Genomic DNA, 15,353 nt, shown 5'->3' with positions numbered 1-15,353 from the left:
TTCTCTATCATTATTATAAACTTTTGTAAATGGCAGTTGATTAGGGGAAAAGCATTGACTTTCGTATAAGATACACATTTTCACAGGTTGTTTTTCATGACTGAATACAATTTGATTGATGTGGTGCTATTGTATGTCATAATTTTTTTATTTAACCTTTATTTAACTAGGCAAGTCAGTTAAGAACCAATTCTTATTTATAATGACGGCCAACACCGGACCAATTGTGCGCCACCTTTTGGGACTCCCAATCACAACCAGTTGTGATACAGCCTGGATTCGAACCAGGGTGTCTGTAGTGATGCCTCTAGCACTGAAACACAGCGCCTTAGACCGCTGTGTCACTCTGGAGCCCAGCTGTTTCTCAGCTTTTAAAATATGTATAATGTTTTCATATGAGATTTGACACAAGCAAATGTTTCTCATCCAGTAAGAAATGTAACATTCCGCCAGGCAGGAAAGGATTTTGAGGGTGAGATTGGCTCACTGCCAACAATGCAGACTCTGATAGATGGTGAGCCAGTGGCGACTATTGATCGATATAAATATCTTGGCACTTTCCTTGACAGCAAACTGACTTTTTTGGACAATGTGTATGTTATCTGTTGAAAGGGAAATCAGCGCTTGTTCTTCCAGAGGAAACTGCGGTTTAAGGGTGGACATTGAATCCATTTTAACATTCAGTGTGATCTGCTGTTTTGGAAATCTAAACTTAAAGAGTAAGAACAGGCTGGGTAACATTGTGAAACAAATTAGCAGGATCATTGGTATGAACTTAAATGACCTTTCTCACCTGTATCAGACACGAGTCAAATGTAAGGCGCAATCCATTCTGAGGGAATGTGGCGGACATTACATTTTGTCAGCTGGTTATTGTCAGTCTCACGGTAATTGACCTTATATTAACATAAACATGTTTGCGTCTACAGGCCTCCATGCATAGGCTACAAGCCTCTGGTGTGCGCCTTTGGAATATCTACATTTTAAAAAGTCGAATGAATCCATTACATCACATTAAATCCATTATTTTAGGCAGGTCTAAAGAAACATTATGACATTAAGAAAATGTATTTTAGAAGAACCGAATATGAGTCGGCCTACTGTATATTATCTGGCTATGTGCGATGCCATCGGCTGTAGGTTAGTTCATTTAGCAGACAAGGTATGCTAATAAATCCTGTGCCATTACTTTATTGTATATGATTTTAGAGTAAGAATATAATTGTACTTAGCTGAATAAAATAGAAAGGATATTTTTCCTATTCTGGAGCGAGTCCGCAAATGAAGTGACTATGTTGAGCGTCAAAGTGATCATTTGAAACAGGTTCCATACGCTACATTTAGAGTTATTTGGCAAATGCAGTTGTGAAATATACAAACCTTAGAATGTCTTAGAAATAAAATCATTACGGACTGCATGATGTGACTATAGGCTATTGACTAAGTCAAAAAATGTTTGCACTCTGTTCCTTGCCTCAGGCTACACACGCTGTACTCTTATCAAGTGATCAAATTTTCACACATCAGAATATTCTCAAATTAATCTTGTCTTCAATAATATGTAAAATTTGTTTAGATTTATAATGGCCCATTATAAAATGGGCAGGAACAGGACTGGGGAAAGATACATACAATACAGTTGAAGTCGGAAGTTTACATACACTTATGTTGGAGTCATTAAAACTGTTTTTTCAACCACTCCACAAATGTCTTGTTAACAAACTATAGTTTTGGCAAGTCGGTTAGGACATCTACTTTGTGCATGACACAAGTAATTTTTCCAACAATTGTTTACAGACAGATTATTTCACTTATCATTCACTGTATCACAATTCCAGTGGGTCAGAAGTTTACATACACTAAATTGACTGTGCCTTTAAACAGCTTGGAAATTCCAGAAAATAATGTAATGGCTTTAGAAGCTTCTGATAGGCTAATTGACATCATTTGAGTCAATTGGAGGTGTACCTGTGGATGTATTTCAAGGTCTACCTTCAAACTCAGTGCCTCTTTGCTTGACATCATGAGAAAAATCAAAAGAAATCAGCCAAGACCTCAGAAAAACAATTGTAGTCCTCCACAAGTCTGGTTCATCCTTGGAAGCAATTTCCAAATGCCTGAAGGTACCACGTTCATCTGAACAAAAAAATAGTACGCAAGTGTAAACACCATGGGACCATGCAGCCGTCATACTGCTCAGGAAGGAGACGTGTTCTGTTTCCTAGAGATGAACGTACTTTGGTGCTAAAAGTGCAAATCAATCCCAGAACAACAGCAAAGGACCTTGTGAAGATGCTGGAGGAAACAGGTACCAAAGTATCTATATCCACAGTAAAACAAGTTCTATATTGACATAACCTGAAAGGCCGCTCGGCAAGGAAGAAGCCACTGCTCTAAAACCACCATATAAAAGCCAGACTACAGTTTACAACTGCACAGGGGGACAAAGATCGTACTTTTTGGAGAAATGTCCTCTGGTCTGATGAAACAACAATAGAAGTGTTTGGCCATAATGACCATCATTATGTTTGGAGAAAAAAGGGGGAGGCTTGCAAGCCAAAGAACACCATCCCTACCGTTAAGCACGGAGGTGGCCGCATCATGTTGTGGGGGTGCTTTGCTGCAGGAGGGACTGGTGCATTTCACAAACTAGAATTATTTGGCTATATTGAAGCAACATCTCAAGACATCAGTCAGGAAGTTGAAGCTTGGTTGCAAATGGGTCTTCCAAATGGACAATGACCACAAGCATACTTCCAAATTTGTGGCAAAATGGCTTAAGGACAACAAAGTCAAGGTATTGGAGTGACCATCACAAAGCCCTGACCTCAATCCTATAGAAAATGCGTGGGCAGAACTGAAAAAGCGTTTGCGAGCAAGGAGGCCTACAAACCTGACTCAGTTACACCAGCTCTGTCAGGAGGAATGGGCCAAAATTCACCCAACTTATTGTGGGAAGCTTGTGGAAGGCTACCCAAAACGTTTGACCCAAGTTAAACAATTTAAAGGCAATGCTACCAAATACTAATTGAGTGTATGTAAACTTCTGACCCACTGGGAATGTGATGAAAGAAATAAAAGCTGAAATAAATAATTCTCTCTACTATTATTCTGACATTTCACATTCTTAAAATAAAGTGGTCATCCTAACTGACCTAATACAGGACATTTTTACAAGGATTACATTTCAGGAATTGTGAAAAACTGAGTTTAAATGTATTTGGCTAAGGTGTATGTAAACTTCCGACTTCAACTGTATCATCCGTATATGCACTCGAATAGCGAATGGAGGCCGCTTTCCCGCAGTTTGATCTTAAATTATGCATGGTAGGCTACTCCAGCTTTACAGCGGAGCAGATGACAAATAAATATAGTAGTAGTTGCAGCAATCAAAACTGTGCTTTCACACCGGATTGCATATAAAAATGTCTGGGCTTACAAGAGCACTTGTTTCAATTCACGCATCAACCACTGTTTGAGGAGCATTTCAGCCTCTCACTGCTCAACAGGTGATATTCCACCCAAACTCTGTATAACATGGGCTCTCCAACCCTGTTCCTGCAGTGCTTCATTTGAGAAACTAAGTGTAATCAGTTCGGAAACATTGATAGTAACATGTTTTCACAACAAAACATATTTAATTAAACTGTTGTCAGTCCCTATCTCTGTGCGCTTGAGAAAGGAATGAAGGAGAGAGAGGAGATGGAAATGCACATTGGTGAGATATTTTGTAGCTAAAAGGGAATGTCAGCCTATTTAATAATTATGCAAATATATAAACAAAAACTGTAAGACGCCCTGAACAATCAAATAACCAACAGCATCACCTAGGCCTATACATTCACTCCCAGATTAATGGATAATACATTTGGAGTGTAACAGACAGTTGTCCATGCAGTATACATAATAATACAGTCCACACTCAAAGGCGATTACTAGAATTAAGTTGTAGAGTATAGGCTAAACAAATTATACCAAAGTCATCTTAAATCTCTGTTTTTTTTTATTAACGTTTTTCTGCTGTGCATAATATGCGGTAGGCTATGTATTGTATAACGGCAAAATCATTATTTTAATGTCGTTTTTTTGGCTTTGAAACAAGATCCACAATGACCGTGTTTTCCACTCAATTTCAACCTGTTTAACTTCTTTTTTCAAATTGATCATCACAGGAGGTAAGTTTTAAAAGCATGATGTTGTTTTGATAAGTGTTTGATGTGATTTTTGATTTCATTTGCATTGATGTCAGAGTGGTTAGAAGGACAATAGAGCAGAGTACCAGGCCATTAGCAACCTGACGGTCATTAACGAGTTGGGTACTGCATAAGAGGAGATTACAGTGATTTGACTGGGGTCATGACTCATGCAACAGCCCTCTCTCAGCATCCCAGCTCATCACCCGTCTAACACCATCCCTACCGTGAAGAATGGTGGTGGCAGCATCACACTATGTGGATGCTTTTCAGCGGCAGGGACTGGGAGACTGGTAAGGATAGAGGGAACAATGAATGGAGGCAAATACAGGCAAATCCTTGATGGGGAACCTGCTTCAAGAGACCTTAGACTGGGGCGAAGATTTACGTTCCAACAGGATAATGACCACAAGCATTCAGCCAAAGCAAGGCTGGAAAATCTTCAGAACCAGAATGTGAAAGTCCTCTAGCGGTTGGGCCACCTCTAGTGGCCCAGACTTGAATCCCATTGAAAATCTGTGTAAAGACTTGAAGATTGCTGTTCACCTCAGCTGCCCATTAACAGAGCTTGAGAAAATCTGAAAGGAAGAATGGGAGAAAATCCCCAAATCCAGATGTGCAAAGCTGATACTGATATCCCCAAGATGACTCAAAGCTTTAAGCAAATGTCGCCATTTGCATGACAATCTTTATCCAAAATTCTATAAACATCACAGCCCTAGTTTCTAGCGAATAGGCTCTGTTATAATTTACATTTCTTCCAATTAGGGTTGTGCGATGTCAACCTTTCTCCTATCGAGATAAAGTACCGATAAAGCACAGTGACATACGATAGTACAAAAAATACAAAATAAAAGACTGCTAAAAAGGACCACTAGCTAGAGCTCGAATGCTACTACGGGAGGGATGAGAGGAATCCTGACAAAATACATTTGAGCCAAATATTTTATTTTCTAGCCTATTCCTCTCTGTTAGAGGTGTGGCATGAAATAGGTGTGTGTGTCGACTCGGAAGTGACAGTTAATACGCACAAAAAAAATTATTTCTCTCAAATTTTGTGCACAAATTAGTTTACATTCCTGTTAGTGAGAATTTCTCTTTTGCCAGATAATTCATCCATCTGACAGGTGTGGCATATCAAGAAGACCGATTAAACAGCATGATCATTACACAGGTACACCTTGTGCTGTGGACAATAAAAGGCACTCTAAAAAGACAACACAATGCCACAGATGTCTCAAGTTTTGAGGGAGTGTGCAACTGGCATGCTGATGGCAGGAATGTCCACCAGAGCTGTTGATATAGAATTGTATGTTAATTTCTTTACCATAAGCTCCCTCTGTTGTTTTAGAGAATTTAGCCAGTAGGTCCAACCAGACTAAAAACCGCAGACAACTTGTAACCAAGCCAGCCCAGGACCTCCAAATACGGCTTTTTCACCTGCAGGATCGTCTCAGACCAGCCACCCGGACAGTTGATGAAACTGAGGAGTATTTGTCTGTAATAAAGCCCTTTAGTTGGGAAAAACTCACTCTGATTGGCTGGGCCTGGCTCCCCAGTGGGTGTGAAATCTATAGATTAAGGCCTAATTTATTTATTTCAGTTGACTGATTTTCTTAAATGAACTGTAACTCAGTAAAATCTTGAAATTGTTGCATGTAGGCGTTTATATTTTTTGTTCAGTATATCATGTGGGGAGGTCAAAATAATGAAAAACTATTTACCAAAACTATTAATTTTAAAATACTTTGCCATTATCATTCACTGGTTTTTCTAACATAATGGGGGTCCCTGGGTCGCCTGTTGCCTGGGCGGGGATTCCTGGGCAAGGAAAGGTTGATGGCCCCTGCAATAGCTGAAAAATAGTATGGCACAGAGCAACAAAATATTGCTTATTTCATGTTAAGCCAATGACTTGGGGGGGAATAACCTCATACCTAATGCACAGTATAAGTCCACAACTTTCCCCTACATAAAATACATAGCTGTGTTTCCTTTTCATAATTCATACTGTAGGCTTAACACTCATCTCTGATTTGGGGGCCAATTCTCCATGGTCAGAAATAGCAGACACTAAAAAGACGAGAGCAAGGCCTCCCGAGTGGCGCAGTGGTCCAAGGTACTGCATCGCAGTGTTAGCTGTTAGCCACTCTAGCGACTCCTGTGGTGGGTGTATGCCATTTCCTCCAAAATATTGGTGCAGCTGACTTTTGGGTTCAGCGGGCTGTGCGGCTAAGCTCGGTTGTGTTTCAGAGGACGCACGGTTCTCGACCTTCGTCTCTCCCGAGTCCATACGGGACATGCAGCGATGGGACAAGACTGTAACTACCAATTGGATACCACAAAATTGGTGGTTAAAAGAAATTACAAAAAGAGATGAGAGCAGCAGAGTCAGAGTGCAGGAGTAAAGCAGATTAACCAGGTTCATTTGAAGTCTCAATATGCTGCATGGTAATGTGAAAATGTAAATTTAGTCAGAGCCATTATGTATCACATGTAAATTTGTGAATAAATGAGAAGAAGTTATGAAAGGCCAGACTGCAAAGCTACTCATACACGATGTGAGCCAGTTTCCTTAATGAAAGCCCTATACCCCATATCTGAGAACAGGGGAACATACCATTTTTTTGTGACAGATCAGGTGAAATAGCTACCAAATTGGATTTCATGACGAAAATGTCATAATAGCACGCACAATGTAGTGGATTCGGCTACATTGTGCCAATGGCATCAATATTCTCCAAATATCAAATTTTCAGTTAGCTACTGGTGACATTATTTACAAGATTTAAAAAGCAGCCATGGTCATTAACTAAAGAAACAAGAAAACATATTAGGCAAAACAATAACGGAACTGAGCACATAAAAGGTCACCCCGTATTATATTTCAGAAAAGTTCCAAAGATTATAAGGCGTTTGGGAGGACGCTTGTCAACTGTACTCAAATGCATTGTAAAACATATGCTAAAGGATATCAATAGTCATTGTACAATAATGGTTACACTATTCAATCTACATCAATTTGTGAATAAAATACAAGTGACGCGGACACTTGCTTGGTCAGGTCACTGTCGTTGAGATTTTCACATGTTGTTTCTGTCAGCAATATACTGTACCTGCTGTAATCAAGTCGTCCTCGAAATGAGTCTAAAACAACGTGCATTCATTCATTCTTATTGAGAATACAGCCATAAATACAGAAGTCGGTAAAACGCTCCAGACATAGCCTAGTACACAACAGTGAGAGCAGAGCAGACAAGAGGTAGCTTAATGTAATACTGTAACAAAATCAATACAATTTAGACCTTACCTCTATACTGCAAGAGAAACATTGTCCACAGTCCCGTACAGCAGAGGATGGTGAGCGCTCGTCGCCTACTGAACGCGAATGTATAGAATATAAATCCGTTGGATTGAGAGAAAAGGAATTTGTTCTTCAGTCTGCTCGGTTGGGCAGACTGGGCTGCGGTGCGAGAATGAAGGAGGGTCTTGCCGTTCGAGGAGCCTCGCGCTCACATGAACCACATGCCCGAATTCATGTAGCCGATGTTTACAAGTTAATAAAGTATAGCCTGCCAGTCGCGACGTGCAAGGGAGTAAGTAGTACTCAGAGTTGTAACGAGATTCAGTGATTTGCTCAAGAAGGTGTCAGTCCCGATTACCCACAGCTGACAAACTACTGTACACTTTGTTGGTGTCCGCAAACCAGTGAAAGGGACTCTGCAGGGCCACTGAATAATCATCATAGGTTCTGATATGGATAGGTTTTGTTGTTGGAGCCTAACCCTGATGTATATTTGCAAATGGATGCATTTTCATTATGGCGTAGGTGTTGTGATCAGGGCCTAAAATTAACTTTTCGGTCCACCAGCCACTCAGATTCTTTACCAGCCCAAAAATACTTTGCTAAAATTAATCCAACAAAACACAAAAAAAATGGATGAGCATTCACCATAAAATCACCAGTGTTAAATGTGCAGTGTCAAAAGTGATTGACACCCTTAGATTTGATGGAAAAACATGCAAGTGTCAAACGACCCCTTAGTGTAGGAGTTGATTACCGTAGTTGAATGCCAGGTGTAATTTTTTACTCTAATTAGTGTAAGAAACATAACTCCGCCCACCAATTTTATTTGATGCCTTCAAGATTTCCTTTCTCATCAATGCTATTTGTTTTTATTATGGATCTCCAAGGCAGCAAAATTAAGGCTGTTACACAATATCTAAAACATTACAATACATTCACAGATTTCACAACACACTGTGTGCCCTCATGCTCCTACTCCACCACTACCACATATCTACAATAGAAAATACATGTGTACATAGTGCGTATGTTATCACGTGTGTATGCATAAAGTAAGGATATATACAGTTGAAGTCGGAAGATTTCATACACCTTAGCCAAATACATTTCAACTCAGTTTTTCACAATTTCTGACATTTAATCCTAATAAAAATTCCCTCTCTTCGGTCAGTTAGGATCACCGCTTTATTTTAAGAGTGTGAAATGTCGAAAAAATAGTAGAGAGAATGATTTATTTCAGCTTTTTTATTTCTTTAATCACATTCCCAGTGGGTCAGAAGTTTACATACACACAATTAGTATTTGGTAGCATTGGCATTGCCTTGTTCAACTTGGGTGAAATGTTTCAGGTTGCCTTCCACAAGCTTCCCACAATAAGTTGGGTGAATTTTTGCCCATTCCTCCTGACAGAGCTAGTGTAAATGAGTCAGGTTTGTAGGCCTCCTTGCTCGCACACACTTTTTCAGTTCTGCCCACAAATTTTTATGGGATTGAGGTCAGGGCTTTTTGTTGGCCACTCCAATACCTTTACTTTGTTGTCCTTAAGCCGTTTTGCCAAAACTTTGGAAGTTTGCTTGGGGTCATTGTCCATTTGGAAGACCCATTTGCCACCAAGCTTTAACTTCCTGACTGATATCTTGAGATGTTGCTTCAATATATCTACATCATTTTCCTCCCTCATGATGCCATCTACTTTGTGAAGTGCACCAGTCCCTCCTGCAACAAAGCACCCCCACAACATGATGCTGCCACCCCGGTGCCTCACGTTTGGGATGGTGTTCTTCGGCTTGCAAACATCCCCCTTTTTCCTATGGCAGTCAAAACCCCGAGACCGATTGAAACAGGAAGTGGAATTCAGAATTGTGGACTCGACTTCTCATCTTTCCCTATTAATCACACCGTTAACAATGACTTCTCATCTTTCCCTATTAATCACACCGTTAACAATGGTTCAGTGAGCACTTCCTATTGCTTCCACTAGATGTCGCCAGTCTTTTCACAGTGGTTTGAGCCTTATACAGTCGAAACTCAGTGAATGAGACGCGTTGGAAATTGGTCACAGGGGATGGGCCATCACCATTATGACGCCGGCGGCCATGTCTACCCCCACCTTTGGAAACGGTTTGAAACACAATGGAATCATCCCCCTCGAATCTTATTGGCTCTCTTGGTGTTACAGGCCCTGAAGATTAATGTTTTACAACGTTTGACATGTTTGAACGAACCTAAATGGGAAAAAAAACGTTTTATTTCGAAACGGCTGTGCCGCGCCCGGCAGAGTATTTGGATACAGCATTCAGACGCGCTAACAACAGAAAGCTAATGGAACATAAATGATGGACTTTTTCGACCGAAAATACATCTGTTGTGGACCTGGGATTCCTGGAAGTGCTTTCTGATGAAGACAACTAAAGGTAGGCGATTATTGACAATATTATACAAGATGAGATGTGACATGCGATTGTTCCAAGATGGCGCCGAGCTCGGTTTATTAGCTCATTTTCTGTGTATCGCATCTCCTTTTATCGCAAAGTGTGATTACCCAGTAAAGTTAATTTAAAATCTGGTATGACAGGTGTTCTCAAGAGATATTCATCTATAAATGTTAGATTGACAATATAAATTAAAAAAATCGTTTTCGAATAGTAATAAATGGAATTATGCGCTGTTTCCCGGGACGCATTTGAGGGGAAAATAGTCAGTCAACGTTACGGGGTAATTTTTTTTTTTTAAATTATGATTTTTTTTAATGCTAATTGGCGATATGATTTTTCGCTGGATTTTGATCCCGCTAACGGGATCAGACGCTGAAGAGGTTAATTTAATTATTTCTGCAATTTCAAGTCAGTGACTGGCTTGCTAGCTAATGCAACATCAGGGTGAGTTTTCCCATGCATGATGTGGCCATTTTCTTTGTAATTTCAGTTTCTCTGGCTGTCTTCTTTTGGTAATTTGTCTGCTAAATTTTGTTGGTTCATTTTAGTTGGCTGTTCATTTACAATGTTAACACTCCACTGGCTTCCAGTTGAAGCTCGTATCTGCTACAAGACCATGGTGCTTGCCTACGGAGCTGTGAGGGGAACGGCACCTCCGTACCTTCAGGCTCTGATCAGTCCCTACACCCAAAGAAGGGCACTGCGTTCATCCACCTCTGGCCTGCTCGCCTCCCTACCACTGCGGAAGCACAGTTCCCGCTCAGCCCAGTCAAAACTGTTCGCTGCTCTGGCACCCCAATGGTGGAACAAGCTCCCTCACGACGCCAGGACAGCGGAGTCAATCACCACCTTCTGGAGACACCTGAAACCCCACCTCTTTAAGGAATACCTGGGATAGGATTAAGTAATCCTTCTAACCCTATTGTAAAGTGGTTGTTCCACTGGATATCATAAGGTGAATGTACCAATTTGTAAGTCGCTCTGGATAAGAGCGTCTGCTAAATGACGTAAATGTTAACTAATCATTCAGTGGGGGGCTGTGACAAAGTGTACATTGCTTGCATTTCATTGTTTGACAAAAGGTAGCTAAGTCTTTAGCCAGTAAGCAAGTTAGGACTTTGATGGTGAACTTGTGGGTATTGATTGCACGGGGGTGTTGGAACAGCCGTTGGTGGCTGTACCGTTTGAAGAGAAAGCCATAACGGTAACGTGAACTAACTCACTTTTGTACATCGTGCTGGTCCGTAGAATTGACCTTATTTGAGCACCCAAAAAACGTAATACTTCCAGATCAACTGTAATATCAATACCGCTGTAAAGCACAATTTCTCCCCTTTCCCACAAAATCAATGACGAGGCCTTCATGATGCCCATCTCTGCATGATTCAAGAAGGCAATGAGCTCCGTCGGGTCTTTTTAAAAATGGCGGGTGGGGAAGTGAAACCTATTGTGTGATAGCGAGAAGGAGAGATGTCGTGTGGGGAAACGGCTTTTTTCACTCACTGTCCAACTTATCGCCTCTAAAATGTAAATAAAACACTAAAGAGTTTGTATAATGTGTCATTACATACCTATTTAAAGGTTTGTGTCAAATTTGAATCACTTTAGCACCGCCCTAAACCTGATCTTCAGAAGTAAACAGCGGCTTTTGAGAGTCATGATAGCTTGCAGTGATGACGCAAAAATGACTAGGTATACCCTGTCCCTTTCTTGTTTTTAAACTGTGAGAGAAGTGCTGCACCTGGTGGAGAGGCTGTAAGACAGAATTAGTTGCTTTATGCATGCTGTACGTTACGCATGACACGTCACGATGTAACGTACAGCGTCGGAGGGGTCAGTTTTTTTCAACTTTTCTCCAATATTATAGAGCCATTACCATGTCAATCTATGCTTGAATAGAAACATAATTCACACCCCAGATTTTGATGTCAACACAGTCGCTACAGTCCCATTAGTTTTCTATGCAGCCTCGTTTGAATGTCACGGTTGCGCACATTTGTACGGAATGGGGTTAGCGTTCGTCACCTGTAACATTAGCTAGCGACGAGGAAACATTAGGAAATCAATTCGATGGAAATGGAGCCATGTCCCAAAATATGTCTTCTTTCTAATGTGCTAATTTGTGCCATGTGCATGCTCTTCGCCTCACCCTCGTGAGTTGGCAGCTCTCCACTGCTTTTGTTGACAATATTGCGGTAGATCAGTGCGTGTTGCTGCATGGACGGAAACAGACATTGGCAGAGCTTTTCCACTGACCTTCATATAAAGTTGTTAGACTTAAAGATTTGTTGCCTTGCTATGTTAATTAATCAGTTCTTAATCCGTCCACTTTCTATAGTCATACAGTAGGGTGGTAATAGCCTAACATAAACATTAGTCAATTCACCAACGAGAATCAAAGCATTTAAATTAATGGTAGACCTAGGCTAAGTCCTAGAAGGGAGTTTGATGGATTCTGCCAGGGATGGAGTTTTGAAACAAGGTCACATATATGAACCCTCATTGCTGCTTTATTTGAAATGAGTTGTTTTGACTATTGTAGTTATTCTTGTAAATGTAATTAGTTCACAGTACTGAACTAATTTGTCTGTTTGAGTGAAGTTGGCGGGAGGCCAATTTGAATCACAAATCAGTTTTTGAATATTGTTGTGCTGTAGAGTTCATCTCATACAGTTATGGTTTACATGTTCATGTTAGCCTATCTTCCAAAACTCATCAACAGAACTTGACTTGTTTGAATATTGAACCAATGTATCTTTCTCTCTTCTCAGATCCAACAATGCTGATCAAAGTGAAGTTGAAGAGTGTACAAAAATGTCAAACTCACTGACCTGAAGCTGAGTGACCTCTTGAATTAAGGTAAGCTTTGAAGTTGGACATTCAAATTGAATTGTCTTTTACCACTGTAGTTATAAAATATTAATTTCTCAGTTAAAGGGTATTTTTTTTTGTTTCTCTTGAGTCAATGTGGTTTCATATGATTGTGAGTTTCACAGCCATCATAATGTTAAATGGGAACTTCACCTATTTGAATTTAGGGTGGCCATATTTTTCACTTCATATGCAGTATTTATTTTATTTTGTAGCCTATTCCTCTCTGTTAGAGGTATGGCATGAAATAGGTATGTGTGGGTGTCAACTCGGAAGTGACAGTTAATACACACAAAAAGCTAATTTCTCTCAAATGTTGTGCACAAATTAGTTTACATTCCTGTTAGTGAGAATTTCTCTTTTGCCAAGATAATCCATCCATCTGACAGGTGTGGCATATCAAAAAGCCCGATTAAACAGCACAATCATTACACAGGTGCACCTTGTGCTAGGGGCAATAAAAGGCCACTGGATGTATTATACATTAGAATTGCATTGGGGGCATACTTATTTCACTGTACAGCCTTACCTATGGATTGTGGATCAATGACATGGGGTATCAGTCTAGTCGGTGACACCCAGAGAACATTAGAGTCGTAGCTGTTATTGCGGGACTCTGAAACAACTGTGAATTGAACCACATTTATTGTCAACCTATGCGTATTGAACACAATTCGCGAGGAAAAACAATACTGTGTCGATGTTTTAGAGACTGAGGACAAACATGAGGGGGACGTTGGTAAAAAATATCTTGGGTATTGAGTAGACTGATAACCCATTTAATTGATCCCCAATCCTTAAATAAAGCTGTACAGTGCAATATGAATGTCAATATACACAATAGGCTGACTGGGGAGGTGATTTCACAGTCCCACGATAAGAGCTACAATTCTAATATTTGCGTAAACTCTTCAGTTGTGTTCTGTGGGTGTCACTGAGTAGACTGATACCCCATTTCACTTCTTCCCATTCCAACCTTGTTTAACATGATCTAGTCTAAATATGGCATGATTCCACCAATTGTAACCTTCTGCTTCACTTTCAAAGAGGTACTTTTATTTTGAAGGCAATCCGCAACTTCCACTATTGTGCCTAATCCTCATTGTGGCTAGCTTCACAACACATCGTCCGGTCCGATCGAACCTCACTAGCCAGATGAAGCCAGCTGGCTACTTATAACGTTAGCTTAGGGAAACAGGGTTAAAGAGCTGGCTAGCTATTTATTGTCATGAATTGAAGTTCAATTTCATTAGGCGAACAACAAGTGGCTACCTAGCTAATACTTACTCACAAGGATTCCTAAATCATAGCTAAGAATAATGAAAATGACTGCAGTTTCTACTGGTCATTGTTTTCAGGCTGGTTGTATTGGTGCTAGCTAGATACCAAGCTAAAACTAGCTAGCTACCCCAGAAGTTGCGGTCGAACAAATAATGCTTTATTACCAACACGGTATTGTAAACACATTGTTCGTGGCTGGTGTTTGCTTGTTTGCAGACTTTTTTTGTACAGCTTTGACAGTGCTACTGGTAGTAGTGGTGGCGCTTGGCTTGCATGTGCAAATTCAGAACACACAGCGTTCTATAATAGAACTGTGTTATTTGATGTGTCAAATTAAAGCTTACTGTATTTAACACATCAAATAGTGGTTATTTTACGTATCTTTTTTGACACGCAAAGACCCAAATGGCATTCCATGGTATGTCATGAAGCTAATAGCAGTGATGCTATTACTTTGTAACTCCGGTAGAGCAACATCTGAAAAATAGCGCACTTGGTAACGTTAGTGTGTACCAGTGCTTGACCAGTTGCGAAAGCCAACATCACCCACGACAGAGAACGGTTGACTGTCAAGGGCAATGAATTCCATTATCTTGGTGTTAACAGATTTCGCCTTTGAGTTGTCTCGCTGAAATTCTTTCAAATAACTGCTCGATCCACACAGCAGACATTGTGGGCAAGGTTAAGAATGCTGTGTTGCACGTGTAGCGCACAATTTTACGTGGTGTCATTATGTCATGTACCTACGTTATATAGGTATGCACGTCAGCTTTGACAATGGTTTTGCACATCGGCATTAAACTAGACATCGGGCCGATACCGATGTTGGCATTTTTAGCTAATTTTGTCCGATTCCGATATGTTCACCGGTTTTATATTGTGCATTGCTAGATTTGATGCCATACTGAAAGTGCTTGAAACTGAGTGAATTTAAGTTTGTGTTTAATGGTCTTGTTCATGGCAGTATTGTCCAAGTTACTGGTGATAATCTTGTTATACATTGCCTCTTTTTGGTTTTGTAGAATCATTTAGTGCCTGGTATAAATGTTGTTTTTTGCCTCACTGAGAAGGGGGATTTTCAAACCGTGTTCTGTGAACTATACAGTCAAATTATGTTTTCGGTGTGAAACATTATTGTTTATTAAACTCTCTGCAGTAATTTAACACAGTTGACAACTTCACTGTTGATATTATGCATGAGTTGCACAGCTTGTACATACTGTAACAAGTTAACTTTGAGACTGCCAAATACATTTTTGATAGAAT

General features: G+C 40.2%; 1 protein-coding gene across 1 annotated transcript in view; it reads right to left on the bottom strand.

Moving 5' to 3' along the window:
• Positions 1–7,863, bottom strand: part of LOC106611501 (ecto-NOX disulfide-thiol exchanger 2) — a 273,741-nt gene extending 265,878 nt beyond the window's left edge. Inside the window, exon 1 of the mRNA XM_014211765.2 lies at positions 7,504–7,863. Within this exon, the coding sequence (XP_014067240.1) occupies positions 7,504–7,525 (22 nt within the window). The 5' untranslated portion in view covers positions 7,526–7,863. The remainder of the gene's footprint in view (positions 1–7,503) is intronic.
• Positions 7,864–15,353: the final 7,490 nt, after the last annotated feature.

The sequence above is a fragment of the Salmo salar genome, chromosome ssa09 (assembly GCF_905237065.1).
Source record: "Salmo salar chromosome ssa09, Ssal_v3.1, whole genome shotgun sequence".
In the NCBI taxonomy this organism is placed as follows: Eukaryota; Metazoa; Chordata; class Actinopteri; order Salmoniformes; family Salmonidae; genus Salmo; species Salmo salar.
The sequence above is the reverse complement of the archived record's forward strand: the minus strand, read 5'-3'. Positions and strand labels throughout refer to the sequence as shown.